The sequence below is a fragment of the Arabidopsis lyrata genome, assembly GCF_000004255.2.
Source record: "Arabidopsis lyrata subsp. lyrata unplaced genomic scaffold ARALYscaffold_2, whole genome shotgun sequence".
NCBI classification, from domain to species: Eukaryota; Viridiplantae; Streptophyta; class Magnoliopsida; order Brassicales; family Brassicaceae; genus Arabidopsis; species Arabidopsis lyrata.
This window is the reverse complement of record NW_003302554.1, coordinates 18,198,866-18,214,210: the sequence shown is the minus strand read 5'-3', so window position 1 is coordinate 18,214,210 and position 15,345 is coordinate 18,198,866. Positions and strand designations below refer to the sequence as shown.

Here is a 15,345-nt window from a genome sequence, read left to right as displayed (position 1 = left end):
AATTTTCCCGTAAAAATTTTTTTTGCGGAAAAAGTGATTCCGCAATTTTTTTGGCGTTAAATTTTTGGCGGGAAAAATTTACAAAGTATTTTAAAGGTTTTTTACAGGGTATTTATAAGGTTTTACAATGTATTTTAAAAGGTTTTACAACGTATTTATAAGGTATTTATAAGATATTATAAAATTTTACAAGCTATTTTATAAGGTTTTACAAGTTATAAGGTTTTACAAGTTTTTTATAAGGTTTTACAAGTTATAAATACCTTATAAAACCTTATAAGTACCTTGTAAAACCTTTTAAAATACATTGTAAAACCTTACAAAACACTTGTAAATACTCTGTAAAACCTTTAAAATACCTTGTAAATTTTTCCCGCCAAAAAAATTGCGGAATCACTTTTCCCGTAAAAAAAAATTTGGCGGGAAACTTTTTTGGCGGGAAAAAATTTTACGGGAAAAATTTACAAGGTATTTTAAAGGTTTTTACAAGTGTTTTGGTGAGAAAATTGCGCGATCACTTTTCCTGCCAAAAAATATTTTGTATTTTGTAGATCTAATTTTGTTTCAAATAAGGGTAAAATGGTCATTAAAAATTAAAAGAGGGCAAACTTAAAAATGAACTCTCAAAGGAAGCATTTTTGAAAAGGAGTATTGAAAAATGGGTATTTTTAACAATTTCTCTATAAATTTTTGTATAACACCGACGACCAAAAGTCCATGCATTTATGAGTCCATTTTTTTAGTATTGAAACGTGACTTTTGGGTCATAAAATTTATGAAGTCTTTTAAATTATAATCTAGTATTTTTCAAATTGAATTAAACATTGAAACAAAAAAAAATAGAGTAATTAATCTATTCACCTTGTTCTAAATCACTAATCTAAATTTTTTCCATGCAATTTTTTTATAGTACACATCTATCAATATATTATAATTACTGAAATAATTTAAATAATCAAGAGAAAAACAAATTGATCAAAAAAATAAGTAAATTTTTAAAAAAATATGATCAAAACATAAGTAGTATATTTTTAAAAACTGACAAAAATCACAGATTCAAAATTAAAATTCTAAACAAATAGAAACAAACATATACAAGACCATAATTTTGTATTTTTGACTACTTCCGAGAAGTTACTACATTGAATTGATAATTAATTTGATGATAAATTACCACATTAAGCTGACATTTTATTTTATTTTTTCCCTAACCTTTGTTTTAAAGGAATCCTTTTGATTTATTAGTGTTCATCAATTTTCAAGATGTCATCAATTATTCAACTCACTGTTTCCTTTTATTAATTTCTCTCGATTGGTTTAAAGAAATGTCTTCAATTCAACTCCTTGTTTTCCTAAAAAAAAAACTAGAATAAATAATTTATTCACCTTGTTCTCACTAACCCAAATTTTTTCGATGCAATTTTCTTTTCTCTATTTATAAATCGACAACATAATCAAGTTATAAGATTCCTTGTTATGATTTTTGCTTCTCATCTAATAATAGTAGTTTGTATTATTTTACTCAAATTTTAAACAAAAAAAAAAGAGAGAAATAATTGGCTATTAATCTACTATAGTAATGGTTGATTCGTGTTTATTTTAATCTATAAATGTACCTGGAAGTAACTACGCTAGGTTTGCTTAAAGTAGACAGGATCAATAGCTAGCTAGAGTTGAGTTTTTCAACATTTTTGGGTACAATATTCGTATTAAAAGTAGACAGGATCTAATAGAGTTGAGTGTTTTCTTCCTTTTTGGGGGTAAAATATACTAGTATAATTCCAAGTAAAGGACCGCCATAATAAAATATTTAGTAAGTCGCTAAAAACCAAACTTGACGAGTTACGTTGAGAGTAAATGATGGTGGTTGTAACTTGTAACCACCGAAGCGAAGCGAGTACAAATATCATACCAATAAAAAATAAAAAATTTTGCATGGTTATCATTATGTACTTATCTCAATATTGCATCGATTAGCTTAGTTAAAACCAAGGAGACCATATAATATAAGCTTAATTAAGATTAATTATATCTCCCAACTATCCTAGCTCTAAACCTTAAATGAGAAAATGCCAAGAATGGTTGAATGCACATACAAATCGTCATCTAGCTTAAAACTCAAAGACTAGTAGTGAGCTGTCATATACACACGGTAACACACCATCCAATTTTTTTTATATAAATTATTTAGAGCATCCATAATCCATTGATCTCATATGTTTTATAGCCAGATTTTTGCATATCGGATATCAATCTAAACCGGGAATATATGGTTGAGTGAGGTGGACCGATTAAATGAGACAGACTTGTTCTGAAAGGGAGGGTTTGATTCAAAAGGATTGATAGTGTTCGACTCTCTTCATTGGGTACTTCCTTGTGAGAAGATCGAGACTTTCTGATGATAATTAATTTCTCGGATCTGAACTCGAGAAACTTTGCAGTGCTTTCTTCTTCTTTCTCTTCATGCGCTCTGTTTTTGACAAAACCGTAAATCTTTCTTTTTTGGATCTTTGTGGATTTCGACATGCGTGTGTTTCACGGTAGATACATTTCACTAAAATAGTGTTGATTTTTGCCATAAGGCTGAGGATAAAGTTCTTCGTGGAGCTGTAGAATGAGAGACATTGGCGTTACTAGAAACTTTTTACCCTACAAATAGGAAAACGCCATGAATGTATCCCGCAAAGTAAATCCACAGAGTACCTGAACACACATGAATACAATCGTGTATCAGTATGTAATTTGAATTGTAAAGATTGTAATAACTCTTTTGATTTTTACTGTTAGTAGTTTACAGATCTCTCATATCTATTATATAAAATAGAGGGTTAGGTCGTTTATTATATCTTCAATTGTTGGTAGAACTCGAGAAGCAGATGCCCAAGGCTTTTCAACACATTTACTCGCTTAAGATGAAACTTCATTTGTCGACCAATTTTATTTTCCAGATTTGAAGAAGCGGTCATATATGTAAGAACTGACGAGTAAGATGCATCGGATCGTGACATTGATAGTTGACATTTTTGCTCATCTACAACAATGAAAGTTGTTTCCCACCCTCTAGAGTTCTTCCAAGATTGCCTAATCCTGAACCTCGAGCCACTTCTTTTGCTTCATTTTCTTTGTTTTCGCTTAAATCATCTAAACAATGAAAACATTGCCCCACTTATTAACACATGACACTCCTTAGCCTATCTATATATGCAAGCTAAGATGTTGAAATAATCGTTCTAGAGGGGTGGTGCAGCATTTCTGGACGTCGATGGTGCAATTAAAGATGTTGATGGTGAATAGAAACGAAGCAGCTTGTTTGTTGACATCGGTCTAGTTCAAACCAAACATATGTTTCTCTGCAATTATTGGGCTGAACTTTTCTTCACATGACATTAGGACCCGTACCCCAAACTTCCTCCAACCCGAAACGTATCTCTTTAATGCAATTTTTGTCACAAGAGTAAGGTAATAGTATGAGTCCTAGTGCGGTGTGAGCCCTTGGTTGAAAAAAAGTTCAACCTTGTAATTGCAGAGAATTTCAAGGATGAAAAGATGTTTTGGTTTGAACTAGACCGAGTTCAGACTAACAAGCTGCTCCTTTTCTTTTCACCATCACCATTTGTAAGAGTACCATTTACATCCAGAGATGTTGCACCACCCTCTAGAAAGGCTATTATTTCTGCATCTTTTCTTGCAGAGATTGGAGAAGGAGAAACGTGTGTTGATATAAGTACTTGAGCAATATTTTCCAATCTTCAGATGATTCAAGCGAATAAGGAAAACAAAACTCAAAATAAATGACACGCGGTTCAAGATTAGGCACTCTTGGAAGAAGTTAAAGATGGGAAACAGCTTCCATTATTGCAGGTGAGCGGAAAATCTCAACCATCAATGTCACAATTAGGTACATCTTACTCATCAGTCTAAGATACATGACTGCTTCTTTTACAGTAAAGTTCTATGGATTTGTATACTATACAAGTCAAGTTAGGATTGTCTTTTTTTGGTGTGAAGTGAAGCCTACCAAATCGTGACAAATTCTAGTTAAGATAGATCATAAGTTGGTATGTATGCAAGTATTTAATCTAAGTGGCAATTAGAGATCATGTCTTATAGATCTTTTATCCATTACAATAATTAATAAATCTATTGATCCTAAATTTGAAAATCTAATATTTTCCCCCGAAATATCGTTAAAGCTAACGGTATTCTCCCGTACGAAAATATTAGGTTTTATATTTGATGATGATCAGTGTTTGAAATTATTATAAGAGCAAAATAATTTTTGTTATTATTGTGATGTATAAAAATCTATAATTGCATTTCAATCAACAAACAAGCTAATTTAATTAAAGGGAAAATTGGAAATAAAGGATATCTACTTAAAAATTTGTCCATATACACTTTTTTTGTGAGATTGTCAGTCTGGACGATTTTACCCCTACAACCTAATTTAAATGTTTTTTTAAAAAAATAATCATAAAAACATGTAGATATACAAGAGTAGAGGTGATTTGAAGTAGAATTTTTTAGATTTGGTTTAAAAAAAGTTTATTTTTTTATAGATAAAGTTTCATCTAATTTTGGTAGAACACGTTTTCTAGAGTTCTGCGAAACTCATGTATTCTGCATTTTTGTACATGTTCTACATATTTCATACTAGATTTATGTTCTGAGAATTTTAGAAATTCGAAAATCATATATCTAAAATATTTAGAACATGCATTCTACATTTTCCTCTATGTTCTAAATATTTTAGAATAGCCGTTCTAATAATTTCTACATCTTCTGCCATCGTTAGAAATTGTAATCTTCGTTTAGAATGTAAATTCTACGATATTGCAGATTTCGATTTCTGTAAGTTTTAGAATACTCTAAATATAGAAAGTAAATCTTCAGAAAATAAAACAAAATATTTTTTTTAGATTACGATTTAAATGAATATTTATTGTTTAGATTACGATCTTCAAGATGTAGAAGTTGTTGTCTACGGTTTTTAGACTAAGATTAAAACCTAAATCGTTTTTTAAACCCTGAAAAGCTACACGTCTTAAACCACCACTTTCGTTTCTAAAAAGCTAAGAACACTTTTCCTTCAAATTTTTCCTTTTTTGATCAACGATTTCTCGATGCACATCTACGTAAAGAGTGGTGTGTGGAGATTGTATAACAAGGAGTGGAGATTTATTATTGATGAAAAAAATCGTGGGAGATTGTTGAGTTTGGAAACGACTACAACTTTTGAAGAGTTACAGGCGATTGTTGCAGAAGACTATGGAATAGAACAGAGTACAGTACTGCATCTATTTCCTGCGATGCAATTATTTTTAAAAACAAGTTAGTATTTATCGAAATGAATACGTAATCAGTCATGAAAAAAAAAATAGTAAAACTTACATCGTTGCCTAGCCATTTTTTTTTTATCAATCAGACGCTGAAATAGTGCATCAGTAGATGAGATGGACAGATTTTTGGAACTTCACGACTGCAATGAAGGTAAAACAAAAGGAATATACAATTATAAAATCAGGTATATTTAAAAGATATAAAAATAGAATCATAGGATTTACTTTACGTTTCTAAACCATGCTTCAAAAGCAGTCCATCTAGCTTCAGGTAAGTATACCAACAAAGTTTTATTTTTAAAATCAAATTTTTATTAATTTTGAGAGAAAATGAGGGTAAAATTGAGTTTTTTATTTTCAAAAAACCTATTTGACCAATCTACAAGAAAAAAGAATATATGGACAAGTTTTTAAGTAGATATCCTTTATTTCCAATTTTCCTATTAAATATTCGTGGGCTATCTTAGGGTTTTGTAATCTACCATCTAATAATAGATCATCATGTTAAAAGATTATAGATCTATTCGTGTAATTTCCTTATCCAAAAAGCATTAAGAGAAATTGAGAAAATATGTTGAGATAAACAAAACTGACCTTGGCCCATAGATTTAGCGGCATGATGAGTAGTATCTGACGAAAGCCTCCTGGGCTTTGTGATCCTTCGCACTCACATGAGAGAACGTGTTAAAAGATCTAGTCGTGTAATTTATCCAAAAAGCACTTAGAGAAAATTGTTGAGATAAACAAAACTGACCTTGTGGGCTTTACTGATCCTTCGCACGAGATATTAGACGTCTCTTTTCCAAGCATTCCATCTATGTGCTTACAGTTTCTTTCGTGGACAGGATCATATAGTGAAGAAGCGAGACACGAGTAAAAAGAAAAAAAACAGCTTTTTTTATTTGAGATTCTGCACATGTAAGAGAATGGATCGTTTATATGTTTGATGTAGATAAATATTGAGGAGACACGAAAGATTAATCAGCGACAGATAAAATGTGTGGGGTTGTTGTGGAAATTAAAATCAAACCCTAATTCATAATAATTTACTTTTTATTTTCATTTGAACAATTTAAGTTTATTTTTCTCTTACAGTCAACAATTGAGGGAAACATTAATGCTCTTTCCTTCTTGACATTATATTTACCAAATGATATTTTATTTGTTTCTAATTTAAATGATTTCATGAAGATTTTTTTCCTTTTGCAGCATATCTACTTTTAAAAATTTGTCAATGGCTATGCTTTAATCTTTTTAAGTAAGAGTAAAATATCTATAAATTAATTAATGTGGGGACTATGATATTTACTAATTTATAGAGTGATTAATTTTTATATATATATTAATTAACCAAAAGAACTAATTTAGAACTAAAGAAATGTATTGGTTTATCGAGGTATGGAGTTATCGGAGTATTAATTTATAGAGGTTATATCGTACGTTAAAAATGTTTTGCTGGTACGACAAATAAATATTTGAAAGGAAATGATGTGTTGTTCTTCATACAGTCTTAGACTAAAATAAAATCCCCATAATTTCAAAATGTACCAGAACAACAAATTAAAGTTATCAAATCAACATTATGTAAAGATGTCTATACCTTAGGCATGATTATGAGGACAAAGTAAATCCCAGATATTACAACATCAAACAAACACTGAAAACATTAATTAATTACTTGAAAGTTGAGATTGAGAGTTCAGACCATATTTAATCTTCACTTTCATGACTTCTTATAGATAGATCCAAACCAAATCTCATTAGAAGCATTCGATACTAAGCTCCTTGTTACCTTTTGGAAGTTCCTTTAGCTTGGCAACTGCCGCTTCTATCCTTTTCTTCTTCTTTTCGTCAGATGAGGTCTTAATCATCATCTTCTTCATTACTGTCTTTTGCATCACAAAACGCGAAGCTAGTGCAAATTGTTCTTTACTTGAACCGCTGAAATTGTGCATCCATATAGTATCCACGCGAAAATCAGCATTGGGAAACGGTTCTGCCTTCTCCCACAGCTTGTTATTTGCTCCACCTTTAGAAGATTTGCCTTCTTCCCCAAGAGAATTGTTATGCTACATACACAGCAAGTTAAATATTGTATCGGATCTGAATACATATTATAACAAATGTGGTTAAAGTGATCAAAGATCAAAGCATCCAATTAAAAATGGAACATGAAAATATGAAATGAACATACCTTAAATGATATTTCAAGTTCTATCATTTTTTCAGTCCAAACAGCTAACATTTTCCTTAGCACCTCGACTTCTCGAGGATTCTTCAAATCTAAACTCACAGATAAAGATGCAAGAAATGTTACATTGTTGAGAGGCCTCGCCATCCCACTGCTTTCGTTCTTCTAGATTCAAATACACAATTAACAAACATGTCAAACTAAAAAAATTATTTTTGTTTATATCCAAGTGCAATATAATTTCTTGTACCTTAGGGGGACATGAGATATTGATGCTGGTATGAGGAAAGAGCCTTCCTGCTACCCAATAGTTTCTACCAAACGGGAGTCTAGGGATTTCGAGAACGACCTTATCACTCTCACATAGGATATTTTCTATGGAGAGAATATCAAGACGAGTTGCACGCACTTCAATGCTATCAATTTGGTTGCATGAGATGGACAAGATCCTTAAATTTTTATGATCAATCTTCAAATGACCACTGGGGTTGAAGAAAATGATTTGTAGGATAAGAACCTCCAGGGAGGGGCAAGACGAGATGACTTCGTTGAAAACACCAATCTCAGCAAAGATTTGCAAGAGTTCAAGGTGCTTGAGATTCCTACAATTGTTAAAGGCATGTGCATCCTGTAATATGTATTGATATAGCGAGAGTGTTCTTAGCTTTGGGTGGTAGAATATCTCTGGGGAAAGCTTAAGCACATAGGCTTCAATTGTTGGTACGAGGTGACCATTAAAATTTGCAAGGATAAGATTTTTGGTGTGTTTCATACTAGTCAGTGATTGGATCCAAGAAGCAAGCGTTCCGTCTTCTAATTGGTATGAGTAATGGCATATTATGCAAGTCTCTAGATGGCCATTGTGATTGTTTATAACCTGAAAATGCAAAAATGATTAAGAATTCAATAAGAACAAACAATTACGAAAAGTCTATTAACATTTGCAGCAAATGTTTTCATCGATACTTGTATCTCTTTATATCTTATATTTGTTGAATCCATTAGATTGAATTATATACATAAACATGTAATTTTATGTATGCGTGTATTTATTCTATGTATATAAGGCATTAGATCATATGCTTCTCTAGATTATTGATCATATATTTGTTTTAAATGTAACAATTTTTTGCGGGAAATACCGTTATTGTTAAATTAAAATACCGTTATTTGTTGAAATACCGTTATCTGTTATTTTAAATTTTTTTGGAAGTCTATGATCTCATATTTATATTTATAAAATTTCTTATAAGTTTTCAAAGGAAATATATAATGATTTTCTTCTTTTAATCCAAATCTTTTTTTTTTTTATCAATAAGTGATTGAAAATTATAAGACAGAATATTGAGAGAGAAAATAAAAAGAACCTGGGTCATCAGTTGAGCGGCACGATCTAATAATTGTGGCAGAACAATCCCGTTGACGGTGATGGTCTTTCGCATGTCAAAGCAAAGATTTGACATTTCTTTCCATGTATCTACCCATCGTTTGGACAAAACACATGTCTTTATTGCTTCTTCTGTGGACAATTCTGATAAGATCTTGAGCAACATATCGTTAGGAAGCTTACATATTTGATCAGCATTATCGATTGCATCGATACTGACTCTTATGTTCGATAATATAGAGGATTCGTTTTGTAAGAGAGACATAAATGAAGAAGAGAGAATTATTTTGACTCAAAAACTAAGAAAATGAAATTATAGCTTATATGATGTTATTGTTGCAAAGAGGCACATCGTAACATATATATATATACACATAAGGCTACTCAAGTTAATTAATTACCTTCCCGTTTTTCAATTGGAGAATTTGGATTTTATTTTTTTGGTCTACGACATTGGCATTTGGCAAAATGAGAAAGAAAGTAAACATTTAATGGGCGTTCCTTCTTGACCTATAACTAGACAATTACCGTGTCATACGTGGAATAGTTTAGTTATATTAGATATATTTGGTATGAATTATGAAATGCATATTTATCAAATTTTATTTCGGCATCAAAATTTGTGTAGTTATTTTTTTATTTTGAAACTAAAGACCAAATATGTAATTCAACTTTATAGAAAACATTTAACAACCACATAGCACAAATAAGATTGCATGCTTTGTTGTTTTAGTTGATTACTATCACATATTCACATACTGATTTTTCTCTGCAATGTGCGTAGGTTTTATTTTATTTACGATATTATATACTAATCTATATATCTATATACTTATAGCTATATAGTTAATATTAAGATGCATATTTTGAGACATTATTTGATCCATAATCGCGATTTTAGGAGAGTGTCTGTTGTATATGAAGGCTATTGATCAGTATATATGTAAAACTTGGAACATAGGGAAAATTGCTTATTGTGACAATTTATTTTACTTATCTTGCGTTTTCTGTCAAATTCATTTTGAGTTTGTAGATTTTGTCAAAGTGAACTGCGAACTACAAATACGGCTTTAATGAAATTATTAAGTATTTACTACTAGTTTCTAAACTTTTGGTCATTTACTAGAGCATCTGCATTTGCAGTTCCTCCAAAGAGATGATTATACTGAGTTTTATAATTAGCATCAGATGTCCGATCGCCAACTATTCCTACAAGTAAATAAGTTACTTGGTCATAGTCTTCTTATAAGCCGAAGTCCAAATAGTTAAGTGGTCCGCACAGAACAAGTTTGTTTGCAGTGGAAACTGAAACATCAAATATATATGTGCGAGTTAACGTCGTCCTAACCTATAGGTTCTTTGGTGAAATTGCTCCTCCTCTCACAACTCACAAGTCCAAACAAAATCTCTTCATCACTTGAGTTGACTTGAGTCCATCCTTTGTTACTGTTTTCAGACAAATCCAATGGTCCCCATACTCAGCGGCTGCTCTCATCTCCTTCGACAAGTCCACATTATATTTTATATTGATTTGTACTATTTTATTATACAAAATTAGAAACATTCAGTAAGACATCGACACATCGGGTTATTATGATTCATTTTATTATATTTTTTAAAAATCTCGGTAGATATTCTAATGAACTTATGAAAGTGATAAAGATTAAATGATAAATTTACATTGCACCATTAGTTGAATTAGGTATAGTGAACACTGATTTTCTCTAAATAAAAAAAAAATATATTTTTTTTTGTAGAAAAAATATTGTCTTTTTTACCATTATTTAGTTGAATTTAGGTCGCTTCTTAGTTTTTTTTTTTTAATTGTTCAATATTAGTCAATAGTCAATTACTAATGTGCCTTTTTAAAAATAGAAGTCCTCATTTTTGTTTGTTTATCAATTTTGCTGACTAATTGATATATTTACCATAAGAATTAACTTTTTTTAGGCAATTATCTCTGCTAAACTTGGCAAAACATTTATCAAAATCCACATTTAATACCTCAAAGCATTTCATAATTGTCTTGCCAACTGAACCCAATTATCAAAGGTCAAACTTGTACTAACTTTAACAAGTCAAAGATATTAATAACTTGTACTCTATTCTTATCATCTCATTGCCTAAAAATGCAACTATAAATACCCCATACACCAAACATACCAATTCGGATCTACAATATTCATTTAAGTCTTCTTTTTTTTTTTTTGGTTTTTCATTAAAGTCTATTCAATCATGGAAACCGGTTTAAACATCTTAAAGCTATCGCTATGCCTCAGCCTAGCCGTGGTTGGATCATATGCTCAAGCTCCCGTACCATTTAATGGGTTTCGTCCTGGAACATGTGACCACTACGAGTGCCCCACCTATAAATTGGTAGAGGCCGGATACGGCTTTGAGATCCGAATGTATGACGCTGCGCTATGGATTTCTACTAGTCCTATCCCCGCCCCATCCATGACTCAAGCCACCAAAACCGGTTTCCGACGGTAACTTACATGTCTCAATCTAATCTTTGTTATATATATAGCCTAGGGTTATCTAATCCAACTAAATTCACTCCACAATTAGAAAAGAAACAAGCCGGAAAATGAATAAACCGGATAAGATTTGGTTTTCTAATATAGATTATAAACCAAGTGTGAGTAACTACTAATAAACCTGAAATTGAATATATTTTTTTGGTTTATAGATTATTTAGTTACATACAAGGAGATAACAAGAGCAAAGTGAAGATGAACATGACAGCTCCGGTGATCACACAAGCAACGCCGGGAAAATCAGTCTACACGATCTCCTTCTACCTCCCGAAGAAGAACCAACAGAGCCCACCTCCGGCCGATGATCTCCACGTGCAGTCATGGAAACCAACCTACGTAGCCGTGAGGCAGATCGGTGGGTACGTGTCGGACGATGTAGCCAAGAAAGAAGCTGCGGCTCTGATGGAAAGCCTCCAGAGTTCTGACTGGATTTTACCCGTCGAGAAGAGCAGAGGAAAGTCGCCGGCGTATATAGTCGCTGATTATAACCCGCCGTCTCAGACCACGGCTAGGGTTAATGAGATCATGGTCCCATTTAACATGTAATCATGTTAATTAATTACGCCCTCACGATTTGATTGTTACGTTGCAATTGGATTAGAAGAGGTGGTTTAGAACCGAGACTGTAACAGCAGCTTCTGGTTTAACCGTATAAATTGTATCTCTGGTTATTAATATTGTTATTTGTTTTATCTATTGACTATTTGTAAAGGTGGGAAAAACTGTAACCAAAAAAAGTCTGAAAAATGATTAAATAGAAGTAAAATTAAATTGAAAATCAAGATCTTCTGGTGTAGACCTTCGAGTGGAGTCGTCTCTCCAAACATATGGATTGCATAGAAGCAACCAAAAGCCTACATGCAAGTCATTTTTCTAATCATGGGAAACATCTCTAATTGGAATTATATTCTAGCAAAAATCTAGATAAGGAACTACAAGAAACCTTAAGAGCGCGTGAGCATCTTCTTGACTCCAATCACCAATCAGACAGCATATGCGAGAGAACTCTGCTTGCACAAAGCGGGCCACCGTTTTCTCTAAGCATCATTACATGTTGTTCAAGTTCACACTTCACTATGAAAGAGTCTAACAAACTCCTCATATGGTAATAGCATCTGAAAACATAACAGACAGAAGAAAAAAAAAGAGACAAAACAATCTTTTAGCTTTTTGTGAAGATCATCATGCTGTTCATTAGTATTAAGCTTTGTAGACTTTCTTAAACCCATCATCTTCATAATATCCATGGTTTGAGATGCAACTGCTGTCTCTGGAAACAGTCTCTACCGTATAAACAAAATATGAACACTGCAAAAGAACTCATATGTCAAGGCTTCTAGGAGACATTCACTTGATATTTCAGCCACTTGCCCCTTCCAGCTTGAGTCTGCATTGATGTTCTCCAGATTTGTTGACACCTGAGTTGGGCAGTTCAACAGTTATGCATCGTAGAAACTTCCAAATGTCAAACTGAATCAGTCTCCACTAAGGTAATTTTTATGAGTCTGATACTAGGAATATGTACCTGTCCAACAACATTATGTTCCCATGTTGTAAAAGACAGGTTTCTTTCTTTTATTTCCCACCTTTTGTAGGAAATTGAATGTTTGAACAGCCAAAAGAGTTTCTACCTTCCAAATCGCTCTCATGTTGTTTGCAACTTTCCTGCATACTAGTTGCTAAAGGTTGTCCATTCACTCGCATGCAAGAGTTAACAGTATTTCATGAGGGATTTTCTTCCACGGCATAGCCTTTGCTTTTCGACTGCTAACAGGAATCCACAAAAACTAAAGTTACGCACAGTTTTAACTTTTAACAAGAAAGGATGGTTTTTCTAATTGGTTAAAATCACCCTACTAGTGTACTTCACATAATAAATACGCAGAACCACTGATGTTTACCGGAAAGGCGGAACAGTAGCTAACCTCATGTTTACCGGAAAGGACGGAAGGAATTTCATATCAGTCCCTCATGTTTTCAAATAAACAGTAGCTAACCTCATGTTTTCAACACTTTACAGGCCCTTGTCTATGATTTAACTCAAGAATGATTGCATTTAGTTTGAGATTTTTTTTATTAAAAAAAAGACTCAGGTATACACAAATAAATATTTAAGGACAACTCACCTTATGTTTAAAGTGATCCCCTTTCAACATGCTATTACTACCGCCACCAACTCAGGCTGCTTCTCCACCAGAAAATTCATTGGAGGTACCAAACCTGCGAACATCGTCCTTTCTACGCGATTCTCTGTTGGCCTTCTTGCATTTGAACTGAGGCGCATTGTCAACCTGAGAGCCACCCAAGCTTGCGAGTTCTTCGTCGCAGGAAAGCTTCCCAGTGGAAGTAGAACAGTACTCCACCGGGACACATTCATCCTTATGAGATAGCCTCCAGTGAATTGTTTGGCACTCCCCAGAGCTACAGATGTTAACAATCAAGAACTACTCAACTTCGGATTATATAGTCAGCAACTTTTTATAAGCTCAGATTATCAATCTAAAACATTTTTAAGAAAATGTATCTGAAACCAAACTTAAAAAATATACCAGTATCTAACAGATTTGCATCTTGAGCAGCGTGTCTTAGCAGGACTTAAGCACCTTGCACATACATGTAACTCTTTACTCTTGGAACATACCATAACTGGGACTCCACTCGCAGAAGCTACAGTCTCGGCTCGTGAAGACCCAATCGCAGCAGCATCCACGGTCTCAGCTCTTAGAAATCCACTCGCAGCAACTACAGTCTTGCTTCTTAAAACCTTACTTGCAGCGGCCATAGCCTCAGATCTAAGAGCTTCTTCAGCTTCCATCAGAGAGAGATAGTTAATCACCTTCTTTCTGAGGCCTATAATAATATGTAAACTACACATAATCCATAGATTGATAGAAGAGATAAAAATCATCATCAAACAAACTAACACTCCAAGGAAAAGAAAACTGATCCGTAGAGATCATTGACACAGCTACCTTAAAAGCATACACGAATAGAGCAAGAACCAAAAATTCAAAGAAAATGTGAAGCATCCCAAAAGCACTTGTGTTCACCATTTTAAGGCTCAGCCACGTATCAGATCAGAGTATGTCCCAAAGCAGAGATGAGATGGTATGCTTTGGAGCACGCAAACAAAGAGCAAAATCTCCCCATTTAGAAGCTTTAGTGACAAAGCAAAGCCATTGAGATAAACCCATCTCCTAAAAGTTGTTAGATTGATACAAACATCGAAAACTAGTATGAAATAACTGTCCATTGTCTTACTCTCTTCAGCACATTCCCTAAACAAAACAAAACAAAAAGATAACTTTTTTTCTGATAACCCACCTGAGGCTACATACTCAATGGAACTCACACAGCCCAATAGAAAACTCAAATCCGCAGAGAACCTAGCACATTCTTTACCAAGCCACTCAAAATCACACTCCTACGACCGCTTATGACGACCAATCTAACTCCTCATTGCTCTCAAATCTAACATCCAAGTAACACCCATGAACCCCAAAGCCCTTGCATATAAACAAAATTTCACTTTGATACAAATTAGAAACATCCTTAAAAAAAAAAAGACCCGAAATCGCGTTTGACATACCTTATTGACAACGATGAAGACAACCAAAGACTTTCAGTATCTTGTTCAAGTTTTTTTTTTCCCTTGTATCTCCGATTCATTAATTGCAAAAAAAAAAAACATGTTCTTATTTAATATATACAACAGATTATTTTGCACATATAAAAAACAATTTGTAAAAGTAATCAATTTTGTCAAAAGAGAAAAAGTAATCAATTTATTTTCTATATACTTGTTACATTTGGATGGCTAGTAAAAAACTTGGAAATTTCAGATTTTTCGTGTCAAATCATATGTTTTGATTTTTAGTAAGTTCTAAG

At 32.9% G+C, this 15,345-nt stretch overlaps 3 protein-coding genes and 1 long non-coding RNA gene across 7 annotated transcripts; 1 reads left to right on the top strand and 3 right to left on the bottom strand.

Annotated features, from left to right (window-relative positions):
- Window positions 1–3,790: 3,790 nt before the first annotated feature.
- Window positions 3,791–6,103, bottom strand: LOC110224231 (the record flags this gene model as incomplete). The annotated part of the gene is given in 2 exon segments (XM_021010102.1): window positions 3,791–4,140; window positions 5,953–6,103. Coding segments are annotated over 2 exon segments (243 nt in total), but the record flags the coding sequence as incomplete, so codon positions are not given.
- An 813-nt stretch (window positions 6,104–6,916) lies between these two features.
- LOC9325257 (F-box protein At1g80960) lies at window positions 6,917–8,419 on the bottom strand (the record flags this gene model as incomplete). The annotated part of the gene is made up of 3 exons (XM_002887693.2): window positions 6,917–7,408; window positions 7,534–7,695; window positions 7,781–8,419. Coding segments are annotated over 3 exons (1,110 nt in total), but the record flags the coding sequence as incomplete, so codon positions are not given.
- A 2,667-nt stretch (window positions 8,420–11,086) lies between these two features.
- LOC9323803 (heme-binding protein 2) lies at window positions 11,087–12,153 on the top strand. The gene is made up of 2 exons (XM_002889147.2): window positions 11,087–11,406; window positions 11,610–12,153. Exons 1-2 carry the CDS (start codon window positions 11,153–11,155, stop codon window positions 12,001–12,003), a joined length of 648 nt encoding a protein of 215 aa, XP_002889193.1. The 5' UTR covers window positions 11,087–11,152; the 3' UTR covers window positions 12,004–12,153.
- LOC9325256 lies at window positions 12,123–15,130 on the bottom strand. 4 transcript variants are annotated; one of them, XR_002334187.1, is made up of 7 exons: window positions 15,047–15,130; window positions 14,007–14,307; window positions 13,584–13,878; window positions 12,983–13,221; window positions 12,809–12,875; window positions 12,401–12,727; window positions 12,123–12,311 (listed from the first exon to the last, which is right to left on the bottom strand). It is a non-coding gene; the product is annotated as an uncharacterized LOC9325256 (long non-coding RNA). The 4 variants fall into 4 exon arrangements; XR_002334185.1 differs by having other exon boundaries at window positions 14,007–14,963; window positions 15,047–15,129; XR_002334186.1 differs by lacking the exon at window positions 15,047–15,130 and adding an exon at window positions 14,782–15,038.
- Window positions 15,131–15,345: the final 215 nt, after the last annotated feature.